Source organism: Halichoeres trimaculatus, unplaced genomic scaffold, assembly GCF_033239565.1.
Source record: "Halichoeres trimaculatus isolate MK-OKI-2021-1 unplaced genomic scaffold, fHalTri1.1 fHalTri1_scaffold_16, whole genome shotgun sequence".
NCBI lineage: Eukaryota > Metazoa > Chordata > Actinopteri > Labriformes > Labridae > Halichoeres > Halichoeres trimaculatus.
In genome coordinates, this window is record NW_027437194.1 from 1469363 (window position 1) to 1492696 (window position 23334).

A 23334-nucleotide genomic window follows, 5' to 3' on the forward strand; every position below is an offset into this window, starting at 1 on the left:
GGTACCATCAGTCTTGTATTTTTACTTGGGTTTTTTTTTTTATTATTATTATTTATTATTATTATTTTTTTGCATGTTTATATGTGGCACAAAAAGTCTTAAATGTAAAAAATACAATATATATAAAAAGTCTTAAAAGTTTTTAAATTCTTTAATTCACAAAAATGAATTTTTAAATCCCAGAATGTTTTGATATTTTTAAAATTGCAACACATTTTAATATATGATCTAATTTATATTATAACTATTTTTCATTGTAGAAAGTTTAGATATTTCAAATTTTATAGAAATAATAGTGAAAATAAATGAAATATTTTCAAGGTTGCAGCTCACGTGAACCTAACTTGATATTAAACACTTTAAATCTTCCACATTTGTCGTTTAAATCTTCATTTTTACCAAAACTACGCACTACTTGACATTCCTTTATTGGAGTAATAATGTGTGATGATGAAGAAACGACACAGGAACCACACTGCTATCAAAAAAGCTTCATTTATTGTGCAACAACATTATCATAGTTCCAGTGACGCTCATGTCAGGTAGGAAAATCTGCATGGAAAAAAAGAAGCAGTGCAAGAAATCCCATGCACAGGCATCGAACAACCGATCAGAGAGTTGAGTGGAAATGTTTGTGTGTGGGTTTGACACTCAGGGAGTGTGCTGGTTTTGATTTTACAAGTGGCTCTCTTCAGGAAACAGCAGTTTTTTTTGGAATAGGAAGCAAAGAAAGTGACGAGGAGTCAACACAAAAAGGCGATTTCATTCAAGTAAACGTGTTTTTCTTCGTAAATTTGGCCCAAAAACAAATAAAAACATATGTAAGGAATAAATAAATGAAGTGGTCTCAGACGTCCTGTTGATGTGGCTAGAAATGGCAGTGAGGTGTGAATGTGTCTGCTGGAGGTTCACCTTTAAAAATCCACACCTGAACATGACGGTTAAAACATGTCTTAGTAATATCTCTGTGACTAAAAAAGTAAACGACTTTACAAATCTGTCTTTCTAAAAATATACTCCAAAAACTTTTATTTCTTCCAGACATATAAAAAAGATCCCCGAGTAATACGTGGTGCGTATAAAAAGATGCAGCTGTACAGATGAGTTTATGGCACAGAAAGGAAAGAGACAATCAGTGCACTGTAAAAAATGGAGACACTAAGTTTTAGCATCTACACTGTAAAAAGACAGACATTGCTATATGTTGGCCGAGGAACGCAGGACGTGGAACCTCTTCAGGGTCATGCGGATGGATCCCAGCTCACGGTTCACTCTCTCCAGACGGTTCTCTAAGGCCACCTGAGGAGGAGACGAGAGGAGGAGGCAAGTGAAGGAGACAAGGAGTTAAAATACAAACTGCTTCACTCTGATTTAAAACATAAACATCAAACAAATCAGCTCCATCTGAGTCTTACCTCATCTAACCTGGTCTGTAGAGTCACTCGACCTCCTGCTCCGGGCATCCGACTCAGAGCTGCTTCAATCTGCACCACACACACACACACACACACCAGAATAAAGGTTAATCATTCATTGTTATTAATAATCACATTAATGGAACCAGCGGCAAACGATGGAGAGAAACACTCATTAGATTAGTCAGCAGGAAATGATGAGTGAGGGTAAACATGGAGACGTCCCTGTGTGACCAGGACAGAGGGAGCTGTGTGTGTGTGTGTGTGTGTGTGTGTTCCTAAAAATAGAAGTCATTTAGCGGTTGGTATAAAAACAATAAAGTTCATGTTACATCAGAGGTCAGAGGGGATTAGAGGTGAGCTGTTTGTTCAGGCCGGCGTCTCTGACGTTCAGCTCGTAGAGTCCGTACAGAGAGGAGCAGGAAGTTTATAAAAACACACTTAAAGGTAAATAAAGTCAAAAACACAACAGGTAGAGTATTCTTAGTATCAAAAGTAAACAGAAAACACTTAAATCCAACAAGTGTTTCTGTCTCATTTGAAGTAAAACTGTCTGATCAGACTTAATGTGACCCGATGAGTCCAGAAAAAATTCTTACTTCAGAAACTAAAAGACAAAAACAGGGAAAAAAGTATGCTCTGACTTCGTGTGACGTTACAAAAAGGGAACTAAAAAACCCAAAATCAGACATAACCAAGAATTTAAATCAAATCAGCACCCTAAAAAATCCTAAAAGAATCGAATCAGGGTAAAAACCCTTCTTCCCAGATGAAATCCTCTGACCTGCAGTTTCTCCTGCGTCAGCTCGTCGAACAGTTTCTCTGCCTCAGCCAGCGAGTGGAGCCGGTCCAGGAGCAGAGGGGCCGGGTCCTCACAGGGGTCCTGGGCCTCGGGTCCACCACAGGCTGCCTGCTCCTCCCAGCCCAGCTGGGAGCGTCCCTCTGGGGGATTGATGCTGCCTGAGGAGTCTGAGGGATGCTGGACTTCTGCAGAGAGGATTAAAACAGGATCAGGAGCTGGATTCAGTCAGTCCATCAAACAGAAAAGCTTCAATATAAACAAACAGATGATTTCTGTGTTTGAGTACATGAGACCCTGTCCCTGAAACTGATCAACAAAACAGCTTCAAAGGTGGACGAGAGAAACTCTTTAAAACTTCCAGATTCAACAAATTTACTCCAGGTTTGGGTTCAAGAGGTGGGAAAAAACATTGTAGGTTGTTTTTTAACACGAAGTAAAATCTGAATCATGGTTTTGTCTGACTGATGGATCAAACTAAGTTTCCTCTGCCGGGGTCAGACCAGAAACATGAGTCCAGATTAAATCTGCTCCAGGATGAGGAGAACATCAGACCTGAGGAGCTCCTCGCTGTGACATGATTTAACCCTGGTTTGGTTTTTAACTGCGCTGCTCTCACTCAGCGTTTTAAAAATGAATAAGAAACTGAATATTTTACCGTCCTCCCTCTCTGCTGACAGGAAGTGAAGCCTCTTCCTGGGACTGCTGCTGTGGAAGGAGTGACGCCGCTGGTCCACCTGTCCATCACACCTGCAGAGAGGGGAGGAGACACATGAAGATTTCTATCATTCAGTCTGACCCCCTGAGCTCTTTGAGCAGCTCGGTCCTGAATCCGATGATGAACAGTCTCTTTTTGTGAACTGTGATTAAAAATGAAGCTGTGGTTTTTTCTCCCGGAGCTTTTACGGCTCAGCTTCTGCTGAGACTGAAACTCTAACTTGTGAACGATGACACCTTGTGGTACAACTTAGGAGGCTACGCTTTAAAATCCAGCCTCCTCCTGTGGAGTCGTTAGCGTCACCGTCTCACCCACAAAGAGCTTTAATGAACAGTTTGTGCTGACGTCAGTACAGAGACTTCTGACAGATACTGAGAGATTTAGCTGAAAATAATCAGTGAGTGTTTTCCTCTGGTTTCTATTAAAACTTAAAAACTTAGTGTGAGCTACAATCACCTCAACAATCCAGTAAATGTCTCATTTTAAGATAGCAGAGGACAGAGGAAATGAGGAAAACATCTGATACTTTTTCTAAATAAAGATTTTATTGTTTCACAGGTATTTTTCAATTATTTGAAGGTGTATGCTGTCAGTTATAAAAAAACAAAAATAAAAATTGGTATCAGCAGGTCTGGCTTTTTAAAGATCAATGATCAGCCAGAAAATTACGATTGTACACCTTTACTTAAGAACTTTAAAAACAGGCCCTGATGACCAAAGAACTGTACAGAAAAAAAATAAAATAAAAATAAAATAAAATATAACACAGCTAACATGAGACAAAAGAACACAGCATGTAAAAAACAAAAACAATTTAAAAAACAATTTAAAACATCAAAAAAATTTAAAATATAATTAAAAGCATGAAAAAAAAAATGTTTTAAATTGTTTTTAAATTGTTTTTGTATATTACATTTTGTTGTTGACATGTAAAAAATATTTAAAATATAATTAAAAGCATGAAATATAAAAATAAATAAAAAATAATAATAATAAATAAAAAAAATGTTTTAAATTGTTTTTAAATGGTTTTTGTATATCACATTTTGTTGTTGACATGTAAAAAATATTTAAAATATAATTAAAAGCATGAAATATAAAAATAAATAAATAAAAACATTCATAATATATTTTTTTACTAATTAAAAGCAATCCAGGTCTCATTTTTTGTCTTAACTACCTTAAAAAAAGACATTTTTCTGGATTTATCAGGTGAATCCTGCTCACAGTAAGAATAATCAGATATTTTCAGTAAAAAAATTAAAAAGAAGCTTTGATTTTATTTGTTAGGGGTGTTTCCAAGATCCCAGGTGATTTTTACAAAATCTGGGGAGAGTTTTGCAAGGTCCTGCGAAAATTTTGGCTAATTTCAAGAATTATTTTCAAAATTAAAAAATAATGATGCTAAATTTTGATGTGAGACTTTTACAAGATCTTGAGAAACAGCCAGAAGAAAAGTTTCTGAGATCGACTCTGCAACATATAAAAAAAAATCTCCTGTGAACTCTAAGTAGACTTTGTGAAGGTCTGGAGATCCAGAGCACGAAACTTTTGCTCTATCTTGAAAATCATTTATGAGTACCAGACAAAATTTTTGCAAGATCCATCAAACAAAAATAAATAAATAAATAAAACAAGATCCATCAAACAAACAAAAAAATAAAATAAAATAAATAAAAAATAATAAAAAAGAGATCCATCAAACAAAAATAAAGATAAAAAAATAACAATAACAAAAAAGATCAAACAAAAAAAACAAAACAAAAATTAAATAATGATAAAAAAAGATCCATCAAACAAAAAATTTAAATAATAATACTAATAATACTAATAATAAAAGATCCATCAAACAAAAATCAAAAGATAAATAAATAAATAAAATATAAAAAAAGATCCATCAAACAAACAAAAAAATTAAATAAATAAAAAAATAAGTTATTAAAAAAAAATAAAAGATCCATCAAACAAAACATTTTTAAAAATTGAATAAATTACAAAAAAAAACAACGATCCACCAAACAAATAGTTAGGGCCTAAGATGCTAAAGATCTCTGAAATTCTCTCAAATTTCTAGTTTTTAAATCTGGTCTCTGCAGGATCTCCTGCATTAAGTCTTTGGACTGACGACTTTGAAACGTCATATTTGCATTTTTAGAGTTAACGTGTGCGTCTCACCTCCTGATCAGGTGTTCCTCTCTGGGCAGCGGCCGACCGAAGGCGGTGGAGTAGTTTTCTGAGGGGCAGCGTTTGGGACTGGACTTCGCCGACAGAGGCCTGAGAAGAGTTTCTCTCTTAGCTAAGAGGAAGAGGAAGAAAAATCAGTTTATTTTTGTTTCTTTCTGATTTTTTCATTTCATCCCTCATATTCTATCAGGAGACGTAAAAAAGAGGGTTGGAAACACAGGCCGGTCACACTCACTGGGCGTCGCTGGGGGGACGTTCCTCTGAGCTGGAGGGGGCAGTGAGGACGACCTGTGGCCCTCAGGGGACAGGCCTCGCTGAGCTTTCAGCAAAGCTGCAGCTCCATTCATCTTCCTCCCTCCTCCTCCTCCTCCTCCTCCTCCTCCTCCTGCAGGTTTGACCACGTCCCTGTCAGCCTGCAGCCTGACCTGATCCTGAATCACGTCTTTGTGTCTGCGCTCCACGAAGCCCACGGTGTTCCTCTGGTTCCCCCCTGCAGAGAGACGCAAACACGTTAGAGTCCAACTCAATTCCTCTGTCCCTGAGTGTGTGTGTGTGTGTGTGTGTGTGTGTGTGTGTGTGTGTGTGTGTGTGTGTGTGTGTTCTTACACGGGGCCCGGCCCTCCGTGGCTCTGGTCTCCTCCAGCTCGATCAGAGCCCTCATCATGGGCGTCAGCGCACAGGACGCCTCCCTGCGCCCCGCCTCCTGGAGTCGGTGCTGATGCTGAGGCTGCTCACACTCAGGAGGAGACACACACCTGTGGAGGAGAGTCTCAGTGAGTCACCTGCAGTCCTCCTCTGGCCCTGAAATCTGGTTTACTCACACACCTCCACCCCACAGCGCCGCCGCCTTCAGAGGCTTCTCCAGAGCTCCCTGACGACTGCTCGCTGATTGGATAATGAGGCTTCGTGTGGACGCTGGATTGGTTGGTTTGAGGGAAAGACTTCCTGCTGCTCGGCTGCTCAGACAGAGGACAGGGGGACTTCCTGCAGGTGACGTCGGGCTCTGCTCGGCCTTTACTGGGCGAGAGGAGCAGGTCGGGGTGGTGGAACAGGCTGTGGACATCGGAGCAGGACAGGATCAGACTGACCGTCAGCGTGAGGACTGTAAAACTGTTAAAATGTTAAAGAAATCTGACTGTTACCCAGCTCCTGACGGCTGTGTGTTACTGTGGTTGGTGTGCCGGGTCCTGGCCTGGTTCTCGTGCTCCAGCTGCTTCACCTGAGCCTCCAGTTTGGAGATCACTCTGAGGGAAAGAGAGGAACATGGTTTAAAGAAGGGGGTACTGGGCTGTTTAAAGTCTTCATTCTGTCTGTCTGATGCTCCTGTAGTCGCTTAACATGATTTACAACACCAAAAAAATCATTTTTTCTCTTCCTGGTGTTTCTCTTAATTTTAGCTACTGTCTCTTTAAGGCTTCTCACTCAACAACCCTCCTCCCTTCTGATTGGTCAGTTCTCTGGAGGCTTTTAAAATGTCTCTGTCCTTTTTAAACGATGTTACAGTCACTGCTTACATACTTCTGTTAGCATTGCTGTTAACCAATACGTCCACCAGGGGGAGCAGCAGACCTTGGTGTTTGAGGCCCGTGAAATTTGTCTTTCCTCCCAGCCCACAAAATGTGATATTTAATGACCAAACCTGTTCTTAGTAGAGCTTGTTAATGTAAAATCCTGACCTAACCAGCAGTGGGGAGGAGAATGCCAAAGTTGAAGAGCCATCACTGCTCTGTTTTTGGCTGTAAACAGCCACATAGTTCCATGCTCAAGCTTCCCATCTCAGAAGAAGACAGACTAAGTGTCTAGAGTTCATTTATCAGGAAATGTTCCAGCTACACTCAGTAAAACTGAGCATGTGTGTGCTAGTCACTTCATGGCCGACTGCTTTTCCAACTTTGGACAGTCCAACAGAGGGCTAGCCAATAGACTGGTCCTGAATCCAGGCGCATTACCAACCATCCTCCAACAAACCTGGGACCCTGGAAATGTGAGTATTTTAAATGCTGTGTGCTGTGGAGCAGATGGAGGAGCTTTTCCTCAGTGTCCCCCCTGTCTCTGTGTTAGCTTCAGGATGCTAACTTTAGCTGCAGTTAGCCTGTTGTTTTAGCCTGTAATGTTACGGTCAACGAGCTTCTCTGTTTTCTAAACATTGTGCACTCGGAGCTCGTGGCGCCGCTCTCAGTGACGTGGAAGAGCGGGGCGGTATCAGCGGTGGCTCATTTACATATGAAGGCCACGCCCACTAAATCAGAGCGTTCTGAACAGAGGGGCTATGAGAGCCTGGAAACAATGCTGCTGTGCTTGATTTATTGGCTTTTTGGACCAAAACATGTTACTACCATTTCATGAAGACATCAATGATCCAGATTAAACTGCAGACAAGGAGCAGGATATGGGAGCTTTAACTGCAGTGAGGTTAAGATTTCAGAGACCAGGCTTTAGCGTGTTCTCCTGAGTGAGGAAAGCTCAATCAGAGGAAGTACAATGACCCGGTGTCCCCTGTGGAGGATAATTTCTCTCTGCTGTCATGATCTGGTTTTAATTTGCTTCTTCTGTGCTCGTTTGATCGACTTTAATAATCCTGAGACGCCTCTCCTCTATGACTCCATCAAACCGTGAAGCTGCTGATTCTTCTGCACATTTTACTTCTTTCTTCTTTAATTCTCTCCGTTCCTCTACAGGCTCAGACTTTCTCTGGGGAAATGAGTGCGTTTATCTGTTATTAGGATGCTCTGACATGTACCTGGCCTACACACTCATTTCTTTCCCTCATCCTTTTCTTTAGGCCTGTAATCACTCCTCAGAAGTTTCCCCTGGAAGGACTCAGGGACTTCACAGACTCAGAGTCCATATGCTGCCTCCACTGGAGCCAATTTGTGGACTGAGCCGAAGCTGCTGTGAAGTCTCGGCCAATCTATTTTTCGACCGGCGTTGAGCTGCATCGATTCACTCGAGCTCATTGGCTAAACTGTAGGAGGCGGCGACGGTCGTGTTACTCTCTTGTCAAAACTGTAACACCATCTGAGAGCTTCATGTGCAAAAAACAGAGTCACAAACGGTGGAAATATGAGCCTGACACTTCAGGAAGTCGCTCTCACCTCTTCAGGTCAGATATCTGATCGTTGGCATCGACGAGCTTGCTCTCTGTCAACACCAAGTTGTTCTGGAAAGAGATAAAGATTATAAAATAAAACTAATAAGAATCTCCTGATATAATTGATAAATTATCGAATGTGAGATTTTTTACCTTCACTCCTTCGTGGTCTTTGAGCAGAGAGTCGTATTCTCCGAGCAGCTAAAGGAAATCAGGAGAAGGATGCTATTTTAATCATTTCATCACAGAAAATCAAGAAATGTGTGAATAACACAGACATAGTGAAGGGTTAATGTTCGCGAGGAGTAAAACAGGAGTCAGACTCACATCCTGCAGCATCTTGTACTCCCTCTCCCTCCTCGCCTCCTTCTCATCAGCCTCCCTGCCCGCTTTCTGCGCCGCCTCCTCCAGCTGTCGTATCTGACTCTTCAGACGGGCCGTTAGAGCGTCTTTCTCCTTGCTGGACCGCTTGCTCTCCTCCAGTCGCTGCTGCAGGGATTTCACAGTCGCACCGGCCACCGCAAAGCGCTCCGGCCACTCGGCCTGAAAAAAACAGGAAGTGATGCTCGTGACCAAGAGGGAAGGCATCGAAAAGCAAAGAGACTCCTCGAGGAGTCAGACGGGTGTTCAGGACACAAAATGTTTCAGTCCTCGTACCAGTTTTTTCTCCAGCGAGCTGTTTGTGGCCTCCAGCTCCTGGATCCGACCCGTGGCCTCAGCCAGAGCTCTCTCCAGCTGCTTACACCTGAGGATCAACAAAAACAGGCAAAGAGGCTCAGAAAACCACAAACTGAGCTGCAAAGAAAAACTTGAGGATAAGAATGCTGGAGCCATTTGGGTCCAAACATTTGATCATCTACAGACCTCTCTGTGAGGACCTGGTTGCTCTTCTCTAAATCTTTGGGCAGGTCTGAGAGCTTCAGTTTGTCTCGCAGGCTCTGGATCTCAGACTCGTAATAAGCTTTCAGGTCGGCCACATGTCGGGAGTGTTTCTCCCTCAGGTTCTGCCTCAGCCTGAGCAGAGAGGAAGGAAACATCAGATGAAAACATCACCCGCAGCGTCATTATTTCTGTGTTATAAGAGCAGGATTCTTCGCCCCACAGTATCTGCATTAAACCTCTCGACTCACTGACGTGTTAAACTCACAGAGAAAGGACGACAGGATCCTCCAAGGACGAAGCTCTCTCCACGTGTGGACTGACTGCAGGCCTCAGAGACGACCCAGAGGCCGACCCGGGCTTCAAGGTGCTGGTGTGGGTGTGGCTGCCCTCCTCCTCGCTGGCTAAGGGGGCGCTGGCTCTGCGCCGCTGGCTGGATGTGCGGGTCTGATCCTGGACCGGTTTCCCCCACACGCTCTGCAGTTTGGACGGGGACGGTCCAGCAGCCGAGGCGCTGGACGTGTCAGAGATGCAGTCTGTGTCTCCGGGGTTCGGGCTGCACTCCACCATGCTGTCAGGGGTCACAGGGGTCTCTACTCGGGGGTAGAGGTGGGGCTGAGTGGCGAAGGACGGGCTGCTGAAGTGAGAGGGTGACGTGAAGCCGGACGTTCGGTCAGAGTGTCTCTGATTGGCTGCTGGGTCCAACACCAAGACCTGAAACACAGAAAGGGATTCAGAGGCTGTTAGGTTCTAAGAAAAGGAAAGGAAAGGAAAGGAAAGGAAAGTATACAAAGGATAGGAAAGAAGAAAGGGAAAGGAAAGGATACAAAGGAAAAGAAAGGAAGGGTACAAGGGAAAGGAAAGGAAAGGATACAAGGGAAAGGAAAGGAAAGGAAAGGAAAGGAAAGGAAAGGATACAAGGGAAAGGAAAGGAAAGGAAAGGAAAGGAAAGGAAAGGATACAAGGGAAAGGAAAGGAAAGGAAAGGAAAGGAAAGGAAAGGAAAGGAAGGGAAAGGAAAGGAAAGGAAACAAGGGAAAGTAAAGGATACAAAGGAAAGAAAAGAAAGGACAGGAAAGACTTAATGAAGGAAAGCCATTAAGGACAAAAGAAAGAAGTAAAGAAAGATAAGAAGGGAAGAAAGGAAGTAAGGTAGGAAATTCTTAATAAAGGTAATTTGTCAAGAAAGAAAAAACAAAAATAAGAAGCAAAGAAAAAAGAAAGAAAAAGGTAGGAAGGAAGGATAAGGAAAGGAAAGAAGGGAGGAAGAATAGAAGGATGGACAAACTAAAGAAGGAAAGAAAGCTTAAGTGAAGGTATGTAGGAGAGAAAGAAAAACAGATAAAAGAGAAATAAAAGAGAAAGAAAAATAAAAGAAAGAAAGAAAGAAAGAAGACAATAGAAAGAAAAAACAAGAAAGAAAGAAAGAAAAAACAAAAAAGGAAAATAGAAAGAAAGAAAGAAAGAAAGTAAGAAAGAAAGAAAGAAATGAAGAAGAAAAAGAAAAAAGAAAGAAACAAAGAAAGAAAGAAATTAAGGGAGAAAGAAAGAAAGAAATGAAGAAAGAAATGAAAGAAAATGAAAGAAAAAGAAAGAAACAAAGAAAGAAACGAAGAAAGTAAGAAAATCAAGCGACTGGGGAACTTTGGTAAAACACAGAGTAAAAAAAAAGAAAAGAAAACAGAAAGGCAGAAACAAACTGAGCTGGAGGTTTAAACTCATTGGTTTGTTGCAGATTTCAAGAAATTATAAAAATACATAAAAATGACTGACACAGAATTATTAAGGAAGTTAGTATGCAGGTGGGAACGTCTTTAAGTCAGAGCAAAAAAAAAAGTTTTTTTTAAACTCTCAATCTCTGAACAGGGACTGAGAGACTCAGAACGAGGGAAACGTTTTCTGGTCTCAGTTACTAAACAACAAATCAAACTCAAACTCTGGACGCTCATTTCATTAGGAAAACAGAAAACCAGTTTCACTCCGGGACACGAGGATAAAGATCTGCCAGTAAAAAACAAAGTTACAGACTCTGCCAAAGACCCGTTGGACGGCTGAGGGACCATGTGTGGTACCTGTGGCGAGGTTGGACTGGACGTGGCGGAGCCTTCCCAGTCTGAGCGCTTACAGTCGGCTCTCTGCTTGTTCTGGTAGATCTCTCTGAGGGACAGCCGCGGCTCCTGAGAGGGGGCCTGGAGGACAGGGGCAAAAACCAAAACCTGCACGTCAGTAAAAACCGAGTCCTGACTGCAAACCTGGAGGGTTACACACGTCTATACAGTTTTTATTAATCAACGACCTTTGAGGGTTTTCGTGGCAGAGAGAGGGATCTGAGGGAAAGAGGGTGAAGGACGGGATGGTCCACAAAGCATCAGGAGTCGTGACTACGGTTTTAGCTCCCGTACACGGGACACCTGCTCCACCACCTGAGCCTAACTGGCAGCAGCCCCTGGTTTTTAATCTGGTGTCCCAGAAAACTTTTGGAAACAGGTAAAAGACGTATGTTTGGTTTGCCAGAGCCGAGTGGTGACAAAGCACTCAGATAGAGCAGAGTATAACGATGATAACGATTTACAGCTCGTGAAAATCCCCTTTTTTCTCAGTTTGGTGTTTTAGAAAACACTTGTTTCAGCCTCTGTCTGAAACTAAGGCTCCCTGCTCCATAAACCCTCTACACTCAGGGATTTCTACAACAAATAAACATGTAGAGGTTTGAAAATCTGAATGTTTAGTTTGAGGATAAAGATCATGGATAAAATATGGGGAAGCAGAGTACCCGCCTCTTTAAAGACACAAGAAACAGAAATTAAAGAAACAGGAAGTTCGACAGTGTAGGTTTCCTTGTCTCAGAGTCAAACGTGCACGATACATCGGGGATACACTCACCAGACTCATGGAGGCCTCCTGCAGGAGGAGGTAGGCGCCGCTGTCGAAGCTGTCCGGTAGAGGGTGGTACAGCTCGCTCTCATTCAGACGCCAGTATGTGAGACCTGAAAAAGACACTTTACTTCAGTTTGAGTCTGCTGACACTTTTTCTCCAAACTTTCAGTAAACTTCAAAAAAACCTCAACATGAGAATAAATCTGTCAGCTAACAAGCAGCGTGTTTCCCTGTGTATCGTTACCAGTAGTTACAACAAACACTGAAATTACAGCTGTTTTTTTTAATGACAGACCAAGACATTATGCTGGAAAATCAAATTTTTAAAGAAAAATTGACTCTTTTTTTTGTTTTTGTTTATTTTTTTATTTTGTATTAAAGCTTGGAAAGTGAATAAAAAAGTCATTACTTTTAAAAGTATGAATTTTTTAAAATAAATATTATGAAATATTTTTCATAATTAAAATAACTCAGTATAAAAAAATATACATATTTCATAATAATATTGCCACATTTTACAATTTAATGGCCATTATTATATATTTGTCTGTTATTTGTCAAAATGTTATTTATCAAAAAATGTTGTTTTTATTCAATGAATTCTGAATATTTCGGGTCTCCATAAGAAACTGACATTTTCATTGTTTTGTTGATTTAATGTTATCTAGAACAAAACTTACACCTTTTTTTTTCCAATGACGGACCAAGACAATATGCTGAAAAACAACATTGAGAAATAAAAAATGACTTATTAAAAAATGTTTCTTTCTTTCTTTCTGTAAAATTTGGAAAATAAATGCAAAGTCATTATTTTAAAATTTATAAATTTGTAAAATTGTTAAAATTGTTATTGATTTGATTTGATTTGACTTGATTTATTTATTTATTTCGGTCAATTTGACAAATAAATAAATCAAATCAAATCAAATCAAAAACAATAATTATTTCAACAACTTAATAATTTTTAAATAATGACTTTTCATTTACTTTCCAAAATTTTATATAAATAAATAAGTTTTATTATTAATTATAGTGATTTTTTTAATAATAATTTAATATTAAAGAAAACATATTTCATAATAATATTGCCATATTTTTCAATTTAATGGCCATTTTTATATATTAATCTGTTATTTATCAAAATTGTATTTATTTCAAAATTTTCTTTTTATTTATTTAAATATGAATGTTTTGGGTCTCCATAAGAAACTGACATTGTCATTGTTTTTTTAGATTAAATATTATCTTAAAGTATTTGCTGGGCTAGCTCCTCATATCAGACCTTTAAAGGTTTTTGTCACACCTGCTCTCGCAAATTTAATTTTCATAATGACCTGAATAGTTGTGTTTTGGTGTTTATAAATAAAGCAATAAAATTATAATTAATGAAATAAATAAATAAATATTTGTGTTCTGTTTTCACATTTATAACAGGTTAAGATTAAAAAAAGTTGCTTTAACTGTAAAAATAAATGTTTCAGGAAATCAGAAAATAATTTTTGATCAATTGTTTGACCTTGAAAAAAAGGACCCTGAGTGGTCCCACAGTGCCCCCTTACTGTCGCTTGCTGTAACTGCAGCTGGTTCCTCTTTCTCCTTGATCAGAGGCTGCAGGAAGTCGATCTGTTTATTTAACAACAGTAATACTCTGGGTGGTACTCTGCACTGCCTGAACCTGCTGCGTGTGTGTGAGAGAGAGTCAGTGAATCGTTACCTGACGCCTCAGACATCAGGCTGTCACTCCTCCTCAGGGGGAACGAGCTGGACGACGGCCCGCCCGCTCTCTGCTGAAATGCAATAGAGATGAGTGGATTAGACTCAGCACACAGGCGTAATGAGGACAACCACAACAGACGCAGAGGACGCAGAGCAGACGCTGTCAGAGAGGCCCACCTGGTCCGGGGAGTCTGAGCTCTCTGTGGGGGTCTGTTTGGGTGGCTCTCTGAGGCCATGAGGCTGCTCCTGGTGCTCCAGGGTTTGGGATGGAGGGTGTCCTGCTTTGCTCTTCCTGGGCCTGAGCTTCTGCCTCTGGGCCCAGGAGGTGAGCGGCTGGCTGGAGCTGCTGAGAGAGCAGGAGGTCAGGAGGAGCAGGAAACAGAGGATGGAAAAACTCAGCAATAACACGATCACAGAGTTTATCGTCTGACTCTATTGTTTATAATCTGCTCTGTAACGTCTGCAGCTGAGCAGACAATAACAAGAAGTTTAATTTATTTAACCCAAAAGATTAATACTCTGGGAATTCCTCCTCTCAAATCAGCTGGTAGTCTCATGAATCTGGGTTTCAAAAGACTGCACTCCTTCTTCCTGTTTCATGTTTTATCCCTGTCCTATTTCCTCTTCAATAAAGGCAGAAAATCCCAAAGTTTAACTCTGAATAAATATCTTTCACAGGACGATTTCTTGCCTGAGAGTTTAAAGAATTGGTGCTGCACACAGCAGGCGATAAAAAGTGTTTTAAGACCTCTGTTAATGAGTTTAAGCCTTTTTAATGCCTTTGAAGACTTTCTAAAACCTGTTATTAGCATTCTGCTGATAAGTTTCCTTCCAAAGGGTTTAGACGTACCCGGAGGCTTTCTGCTGATACACTGACGTGTTCGCCTCCTCCGCTCGCAGACTCAAGTCCTTTCCAGTCTCTGCGTCCTCCTGGAGGTTTGGGGACCACGGAGGCTTCTCCTTCACTTGTGTACCATCCTCAGGCTCCAGACCTGTGTCCCAGGCGCACAGAGTCCCGTAGCCGCTGCTGAGCACCGTGGTGGCCCGCTCCTCGCCCTGGTTCTCTGATCTCTGGAGCGGAGGGGACGGGGAGCTAAAGGGTGTGTGTGCGGGGGCGACCAGGCTGTCGTTGTCGCTGGCCACGTGCTTGGAGTTTGTGCAGAGCAGAGGGAAAAGGTAGTCCTTTGTGTTTGCTGTGGTTTTGGTCACTGAAGTTGGAGAGAGCTCTGTGTGTGGCTGGATGCAGGCCTGCCGGTTCTGGAGCTGGACCAGGGCCTTGATTTCATCCTGAATCAACTGGGAGACAGAATTCATGCCTGTTAACACAGAAACACTTTGATCCAGAGGGTTTGGTCGGACTGCACTGCTCACAGACCCACCTGGATTTGGCACTGGTATTGTTCTTGCTGGGCGAGGATTTGCTCCTGGTATTGCTTCTCCACCAGCTGAAACAGGTGCAGCCATCGGCCCTGCAGAGGAACGCAAACAGGGCAGAGTCAGAGCTGCTGCTGGTATAGCCGGGTCATTTTCATCAGCGTCTGCCGCCTCGTTTGCCTTTTATCTGATCTCAAACTTCAGGGAGAACTGCCCTGTCATCATAATGAGTCACTGCTCTTATAACCACCAGAGACACAGGAACATGAAGCAGAAGAAGGAAACGTCCTGCAAGGTCAAATGTTCCTGAATTTTAAAAGATTACTTTGCAAACCTTATCAAAATGTCAAGTATCTGCGCCAAAAATATGCTTAGACGATGCCAATATGCCTCAAAACTCCAAATACTCCTCAATTCCTGTTTGTGAATTTTCTTGGTACAAAAAGTGTCTTTACAGGTTTTCTGTGTCAACAACATTTAATTGAGTTTATACTGTAAGTGAATAAAATGTAACTGGTCCCTGAGTCTGGATATTTCTGGGCCTAATTAAACAGAAACAGGTCAAAATTTCACACAATGTGACGTTGATGTTCTGTGTTGAAATATATTAATAATTCAAGTAGGCCATCTAGTGTCTCAAAGTGGTTATAGCAATGGTTTAAGTTGTTAGGAACCTTTCCATAGCTTTCATTAGCCTGTTAGCTTTAACATTTGAAATTCTCAGTATTTTTTACTAAGAGTTGATGTGATATGTTTCTGTGATAAAAGTTGAAATTCTGAAGCTGAAGTTATACAAATATATGCTAACTGCTAGCATATCAATGCAGTTTCCCATAAACGTTAGCATCAAGCTTGCGCTATTTTGTTATTTTGGTAAATAAGGTGATTTATACTATGTTGAATGTACTGAATATGAATCTCCTGACAGAGAGTGATGAACATTTCTTTATGAAGTCAGTTCTTCAGGAAAACTTCAAGCTGAAAATCCTGAATCAGAGTTTTCTTGGGAAACGTTAGCTAACTGCTAAGCTAAGGCTGTATTCAGACCAGAAAAGTCCTTTGGTCCACTTGTTTGGTCCGGACCAAAAGCGGACTTTATTTTATTCGTTTGGTGCGATTCGTATTCAGATTGTACTTTTTGTAAGTGGACTATATTCTGTAAACACATCCAGGTGTGTGAGGATCAGTGCTCTCATTGGACAGCACTGACAAAGGGCGGCATACAGAGTACAGACCTGGAAATGGAGGTAAACATGTGTTTGTGCTCTTATTAGAGCTGCTAAATCATTTTCAGTTTCAAGAGCAGCTCCTTCAAAGCAGCTTGACAACACCGTTTACAATTTAGGAACAGGAAGACCAATGATCGCAGCAAGGAGGCGCTATGCTCTGCGTGTCCTGACCCACAACATGCCAGCAACAGCGTGGCTAAACAGAAGACGGAGGATCAGGTATGAACCAAAGACGGTTAGGTTACGGTGGCTCTATAGGCCCAAAAGGAGCATGTATCCTGTAGTTAGTTCAGATGGACTTTGGTTTGTATTCAGACCTGCACCGGAGAACCACGAACCGCACCAGAGTTCGGTTGGAAGCGGACTGAGACCACCTCAAAAAGTGGGTCTGGGTCTGGTGGTTTGGTCCGCACCAGGGTTCGTTTGTGTCTATTCACACCTGCATGAAAAGTCTGCACCAGCGTGGGAAACAAACCCTGGTCTGTTTAAAGTGGACCAAACAGTCCAGGTCTGAATACGCCCTAAGCTAGCTGCAGCAGACTAGTCAACATAAGGCCCGGTGGCTCCGGCACAATGTAAAGAATTGATAAGGGAATCGTTAAGCACAAAGGCTAACAATATCGATGGATTGAAACATTTCTTATCGATTCTCAACAGGAACTGGTTTACGATTCCCATCCCTGCACCAAGTATGCCTCAGAAGAACAAATATGCCTCAAAATGCCAAATATGGCGGCACGGCCCATATTTGGCATTTTGAGACATTTGGGCATCAGCTTTTTTTTAATCTGACGGCTTTTAAGAAACCATTTTAAACTGTGTTATTTAGGCGCTAATGCAGCTGCACAGCTGTCTGCAGTCACTCCTCTGGTTACACGCAGAGCCATGGCTCAAGTAACAGCCAATCAGCAGTGAAAGCTGTGCATGCACAGTGCTCCACACACTTAGAAGAGGTGAAAAGCTGTTTACTACAAACAGATATTGGTCCCGAAAATCAGTTATCGGCCTCCTTGACTAATGATAATCAGTATCTGGCCCTGAAAAAACTATATTTCTCTGTCTTTACTTATTGAAAATGTTAAAAAGCTGTTCTGTGATACCGAACAACACTTTCTCCATCAGAAATCCAGCTGAAGTCTATCTATACTTCCTTCCTCCCCAGGGCCTCAACATCCCACACGGTGTGAACTCCATCATTTGCTCTCAGCCCCATGTGGCCGTCTCAGTTCAGCCCAGCGAGTGTGAACATGTCTGCGTCTGAAGATGTGCAAAAACAGAACGGTTTGTCCTCCAAACTTTGCAGAAACAGAGCAAAAAACCTTCTTGTCATGGTAAAATACAGTTTTTAACTCCTGTTTTTTCAGAGTTTGTAACCGGCCGAGAGGTGCAGCTCTGAAGGACTTTGATCCCGGTGCAAACTCTCATCTCAGAGATCTAATATTTCTCCATCAGTCTGACGTTTTAAGGATCAGGTGTGCAGACTCAGCAGCCTGATGATCTATACAGTGGGGTGTCTCCGTGTAGCAGTACATCACGCTCGTCTGCTCCCTCCAACTAACCTCCTGTGTCTGAAAAATCCGCTGCATTGTGCTGTTTGTGTGTCTCACTGTCAGATAAAAGTGACAGCACAAAGAGAGGCCGCTGCAGCCAACACCAACAACAGCTAACCCCAACTTTATTTCCACTACATCAGCTCCTGCTAACACATACTACAAGCACTTTTCTATTTCAGGCTCTGTAGTACGTTTTCCCTACCTCACAATCCTTCCAGATCTCGGGGTCTGTCTCTCCGCTGCTCTGGATCTCCTGCACCAAAGCCCTCAGGGTCTCCAGGGAGCTGGGGTTGATGAATGGGAGGCTCTTCCCCTGCTGGAACGCTTCATCTGTGCTCAGACACAGACTCCTACAATAAAACCATACCAGCATAAATCACACATGGAGGCAGAGTAATACATGCATGAGATGGGAGTACATACATGTTTTTACAGCCGGGCAAGGACATAGCTGCACAGACAGACAAATTAAATCCGAAATTACTAGAAAAACTGCATTTTTTTTACTCTAAACAGTATCTCTAAACCTAGTTTTAAATCTATATGGTTGTGAAGTTGAACTTTATCATCTTGTTTCATTCCAAAAGTTTCTTTTATCAGAATTTCAGATGTCTAAGCATGTAAAAAACAACAATATTTATCACATATCTTTGATTTAAGAGTAAAAACATAATTCTTAAGACATCCTGGACCCCTTAAATGACCCGTAGGTGTCCTGGTACCCCACTGTGAGCACTACTGCTCTACAGCAAACTACAAATCCCATGCTCCTCTAGATTTAACTCCTGAAAGAGAGCACACAGAGGCACCCAGCACTTATGATGTGTCTAGAAAATAGACAAGAGAAAAAGGTGATTCTCGCCTGTTTTAACATCTGTAAAATGACTTTAATCTGTAATTATGAGTAAAAACATTAAGACAGTATATTTTAATCATCTCTACCTAAGGAACAATGTGTGTTTTATTTCCTTTTGGAGCTAAAACAACCTTTAAACCACTTTAACTTCCACAGAAACATACCTTAATTCTATTATTTGAATTATTTATCATTTTATTCTCTCTGCTGAAATATCTTAGGTTTTATTATTATTATTATTATTATTATTATTATTATTATTATTATTATTATTATTATTATTAATTGCAGTTTCTTTGCTGCAACACACTCTGAAAGACCTCAGTGTTGGAAATAGGACATAAAAGTGTGTTTTGTACCAAGTTTAGTTTAGTTTAGTTGGTCTTTATTTCATTCATACTGTCATAAAAACATATATTCAATATATTTTTTCTAAAATCTCAAACTAATGAAAAGAAGCAGAAAGAAGAAAACATCTTATTGTATCTGCTCCTTCTAGGGATGGGTGCTGAATCAGGTACTTTTACAGGTACCGACCAAATTCTGTCAAAAGTACCAGGTACTAGAGCCCGACCGATGTGGGATTTTTGGGGCTGATGCCGATACCCGATATATCGACTGATATTCTATATATTGGCTGATATATATAATAAATTCATTGATATACACAGGATAAATACTGTATATGAACACAAGTTATTCTTCCATTTAATTCATGGGACTAAACTAGATTTTAAGTAACATTGTAGCTGCTTTCAAAACATGCAATAAATACAATTATAACAAAATACATTGAAATATTTTCAAAAAAATATTTCAACAAAGACAATAACTTGTGAATTTATAATTCCAGGTTAATCCTGCATGGCATTATGAAGTAAGAGGCTGTGTAGCAGCCTTATAGTAATTAACACACGGGAGCAGGAGCAACAGAATCTCCGTAGGGCAAATTTTTTTGGCCCGATTAATCGGCCCAATTAATCGGCCCACCCAATTAATCGATTAATCGGCCCGCCCGATTAATTGGTTGGGCTCTATCAGGTACCAATTCACGTAAAATCAAAAGGTACCATGTTTAAGTACCTAAATGCATCTTTGTGACTGTGAGGGATAGAAAGAGTAGTTGATTTTCCATGCTGGACATGAACACAACATTGTTATATACTGAAGAATAGACATGTCAAATTGATTTTTTTAATGATTAATTATTAAACAAATTGGTATTTTTTTTTACCATTTTTAAATACCAAAAAAGTACCGGGCATTGGTACCGTTGAGTACCAGTACCGATTGCCAGGTACCGGGCATTGGTACCATATCGTTTCAAATGTGAAAGGTACTCTTTCCTAGCCCCTTCTCTCACAAAACATTAACACTTAACACAAAATCGGGAAAAAACTGTCAGCCAGCATGCCATTTAACATTATAATCAAATGTTAATTTCCATTTGCCACATAAAAAGAGCAAAAAAAAAATTTTGGTTTAGATTTAGTTTATCTTGTTTACCTGTATTTGTTTAAAACTGTTTTCAATGATATTTTTGAAGACACAAATTGTGTCTCTGTCCAGGTTGTAAATTGACACCTCTGCAATGTAGTGTTCCTTCAGTGTAGTTCTGAATCTTGGCTTTTTAAACATTTCAAATCCAATCAGCACTGGGTGTTGGTTGGCAGAAGCTTCCTATGAGCCTGCAGCATAATTTGCAATGCACTGAAATCTGTTGCGTACCTGATCTTGTTGCATGCTGGTGTGATGTCCACGGGCCTGGTCTCCACAGTGCCCCCTGTTGTTTGGGAGGTTGTGTGTCTGCCTTCTGAGACAGCCAGCCCAGATGCTGACGTCCCCTCAGAGGACACCAGAGAGGTCTCGCTCTCCTTCCCTCCATCCCCGTCTGCACTGGCGTGGCAGTGGCTCAAGGCCCCCGAGCTGGACACATCCTCAGAGATACTGTCATCTGTGGACATGTTTAGGGGCCCGTGCAGGGGGGGTCAGTCTGACAGCTGGACGCCGAGGGGGAGGGAGAGAAAGGCGGTCAGGAAATACAACATTTGTTTGATAGATGTACAAAATCAGACAATATTTTCCAATACTGATTCCTGAATACCTTACCAGTTAACAAATCGTTGTTTGAGTGGGTAAACTGTAATTACCATGCATGTTGACATATCTGATACTAGCATAACGCCAATGATGTGCTGCCACCATAACGACAAAAAAGTTCAACTTTGTGGAGACTTTTGGATGACATGTTTTGCCTACTAACAAGCAAATATTTACTGCCTCTTTGGGTAAAAATTTGACATTTTTTGGTATGAAATTGTCCAAAAAATGTCAAAATTTACCCAGAAGACATAAAGGATAATTTAATTGTGCTTATTTCATACATTAATCAATGAATGATCCTTTGATTTTCACATCTCATTTTGGAAATACTGAATTTTGCATCATAGTTTGGTCCAGTTTAGTCTTATTTAGTTTAATTGGACTCGGTAAAGTAGTCTTCCTCTCTTGTTTTGATCTAATAAACCAGGTCATAAATGCTTTTTAAAAGTCCAATATAATGTATCCTTGATGTTTCCCTTTTTATTGTGTCTTTTACCAAATTATGAGTTCCTTCTGTTTCTTAATTTTAAGATAACTTGTTTTAAAGCACATTGGATTGGACACTAGTGTTTGCCATGCAAAGATGTGTTCTTGTTAGTCTGTAAAAATGTAAAAAACTGGGTAACATGCATTTTGTGGTTGATTTATACAACAGGAAACAGGATACAACAGCAATAAATATATTAAAAAAGAAGAATAATGCATCCTTGTATCAGTATAATGCAACAAATCTACTTCTGTTTGACACCTCAGGAGGAAGTTGTGGCTCATATTGAAATATGGAGTTTACTTTGTACCTTTGTTGTTAACAGGAAACAAAACAAATTGTGTTTTTTTTCACTGAGATGTTAAATGATAAGCAGATGTATATCTGTAGCTGTTGTAACATAAATGATACTGACAGAAGGGCATCTTGGGAAAATATGAATGACATAAACTCCATCTCTGTGATAATACTGACCTACATCTGACAACAAAGCGTTAGGTAAACATCCACACATTTTAATCTGAGGTGTAAATATAACGCAGTGTCACCTACTCCTTTGTCTGTCATCATTATCTGTCATCTGGTTCCTGTGTTTCCTGTGTTCCCTGTGGTTAGAGATTGTCTGAATCTGCTGGTTTTGGTGTAACTGCTTAATCTTTTGCAGTTAACATCATTTTTAAAGAGCAAAAATGCAGCCGCCAATCAATGAAATCAGCCACGTTAGCTGATTTAGCTCCATTTACCGACAGCTGCACTGATTCTGTACATTAAAGTTAAACTATACAGAAGCCTAACTCAGTCATGATAAGTTATCTATCAACCCCGCTGAGTGGTAATGCTAACTACCTTCCAGTGATAGGTGAATGGGATGGTTAGCTGTGATGCTAAGTTGTGCTAAGTTAGTGTATAACAGGTTTGTAAGCAGAGCGTAGGCACAGGACAACGCGGGCGAACTGGTGACATAACGGCTGAAATAAACACGACATCTGGTGGATTCAAACTTATTCAAGCTGAGGAGACATAAATAAAAAATAAACCAACCTACCCGTTGACTTGTAACATCATTTCATCCATATTTCTCTGTCAGTAGTCAAGTTGGCTAGCTAGTTGCTGGTTGGCTGCTGCACTGCAGTGAGAGCTGGCTGCTGTAACGTCTACAGTCCGCCACGCGATTGGTTGAGCCCGGTTGAAAATGAAGCGCCGTGATTGGTCATCACTTTCACTCTGTAATCCTATTGGCTGTGAGGAGGACGGAGTGTACACATCTGTTGGGACAAAAAACTGACAGTCTGAGACCACAGAGGCAGACTGACTGAGGTGTTTAATCTTTTCTCCACCTTTAGGCAAGAATTTAAGCTCTTCTGTGACTACTTGAATATTTTATGACTACATTATTTATCACAAATGTTGTGTAACCGAGTTAGCAGCTGTTTATTTCTCTAATTATGTCCTCCAGATACATTTCAATGCACTGAGCAAATAGTATGACTCTTACTGGTCTTGCTATACTCCCTTATTCCATCCTTTTTCACCTTTTTAGTGTCTTTAAAATACCAGATGATGTTTCCTATTTTTAAATTTTAATTTTCAATGCTGCAAAGTAAATGAAGCTCTTTTTCTGATCCACACTGCTAAATCAAATCCCTTTCTTTGACAATCTTCCAGTAAATTTCCACGGCTCATATTAGTTTCTTAAGCACAGGACTTAATTAAAATTTAATCCCAAGAGTAACTTCAGATTAAGGGCACACTTTCTGGAGCAGAATGTCTGACACACAGTGGATGGCACAGTGACAGCTGTATAACCCATGGGCCCCCTCTCATGCACAATTCAATGATTTAAATATGAAGTCAGAATTTGCACTCTTTCTTCCTTTAAACTTCCTCTTTTTACACTGAAAAGCCGTGCAACTTTCGTTTTTCATGAGACACTCAGTGTTAGTTCCTCTTGCAGGGGGCGGGGTTTTTCTTTCCATCTCAGCCAGACTCTCACACACCAGCCCTCTGGCGTGGATTATTCCTTTGAAGAAACACAAATTTAGCTTAACAAACAC

General features: G+C 40.7%; 1 protein-coding gene across 3 annotated transcripts; it reads right to left on the minus strand.

Moving 5' to 3' along the window:
- Positions 1-495: 495 nt before the first annotated feature.
- On the minus strand, positions 496-22438 carry mphosph9 (M-phase phosphoprotein 9). Of its 3 annotated transcripts, none has more exons than XM_074691132.1 (24): positions 22326-22438; positions 20419-20690; positions 18037-18184; positions 15058-15147; positions 14529-14974; positions 13856-14021; positions 13677-13749; positions 11969-12072; positions 11158-11274; positions 9355-9800; positions 9072-9221; positions 8865-8952; positions 8535-8750; positions 8361-8408; positions 8212-8276; positions 6259-6360; positions 5942-6169; positions 5723-5871; positions 5352-5606; positions 5108-5228; positions 2873-2964; positions 2200-2402; positions 1416-1484; positions 496-1299 (listed from the first exon to the last, which is right to left on the minus strand). In XM_074691132.1, exons 2-24 carry the CDS (start codon positions 20652-20654, stop codon positions 1198-1200), a joined length of 3714 nt encoding a protein of 1237 aa, XP_074547233.1. In that variant the 5' UTR covers positions 20655-20690; positions 22326-22438; the 3' UTR covers positions 496-1197. The 3 variants fall into 3 exon arrangements, with proteins under 3 accessions (XP_074547233.1, XP_074547234.1, XP_074547232.1); XM_074691133.1 differs by having other exon boundaries at positions 13677-13746; positions 13856-14024; XM_074691131.1 differs by having other exon boundaries at positions 13856-14024.
- Between the last annotated feature and the right edge of the window lie 896 nt (positions 22439-23334).

What these genes read in the sequence shown, in the direction of transcription:
- mphosph9 (XM_074691131.1), bottom strand. Translation starts at nt 20,654, where the DNA reads ATGTCCACAGATGACAGTATCTCTGAGGATGTGTCCAGCTCGGGGGCC. An exon ending in TATCAGCAGAAAGCCTCCGG is followed by an intron (nt 14,025 to 14,528) that starts GTACGTCTAAAC and finishes CTGCTCTCTCAG; the next exon opens with CAGCTCCAGCCAGCCGCTCA. An exon ending in CAGATATCTGACCTGAAGAG is followed by an intron (nt 6,361 to 8,211) that starts GTGAGAGCGACT and finishes TCTTTCCCTCAG; the next exon opens with AGTGATCTCCAAACTGGAGG.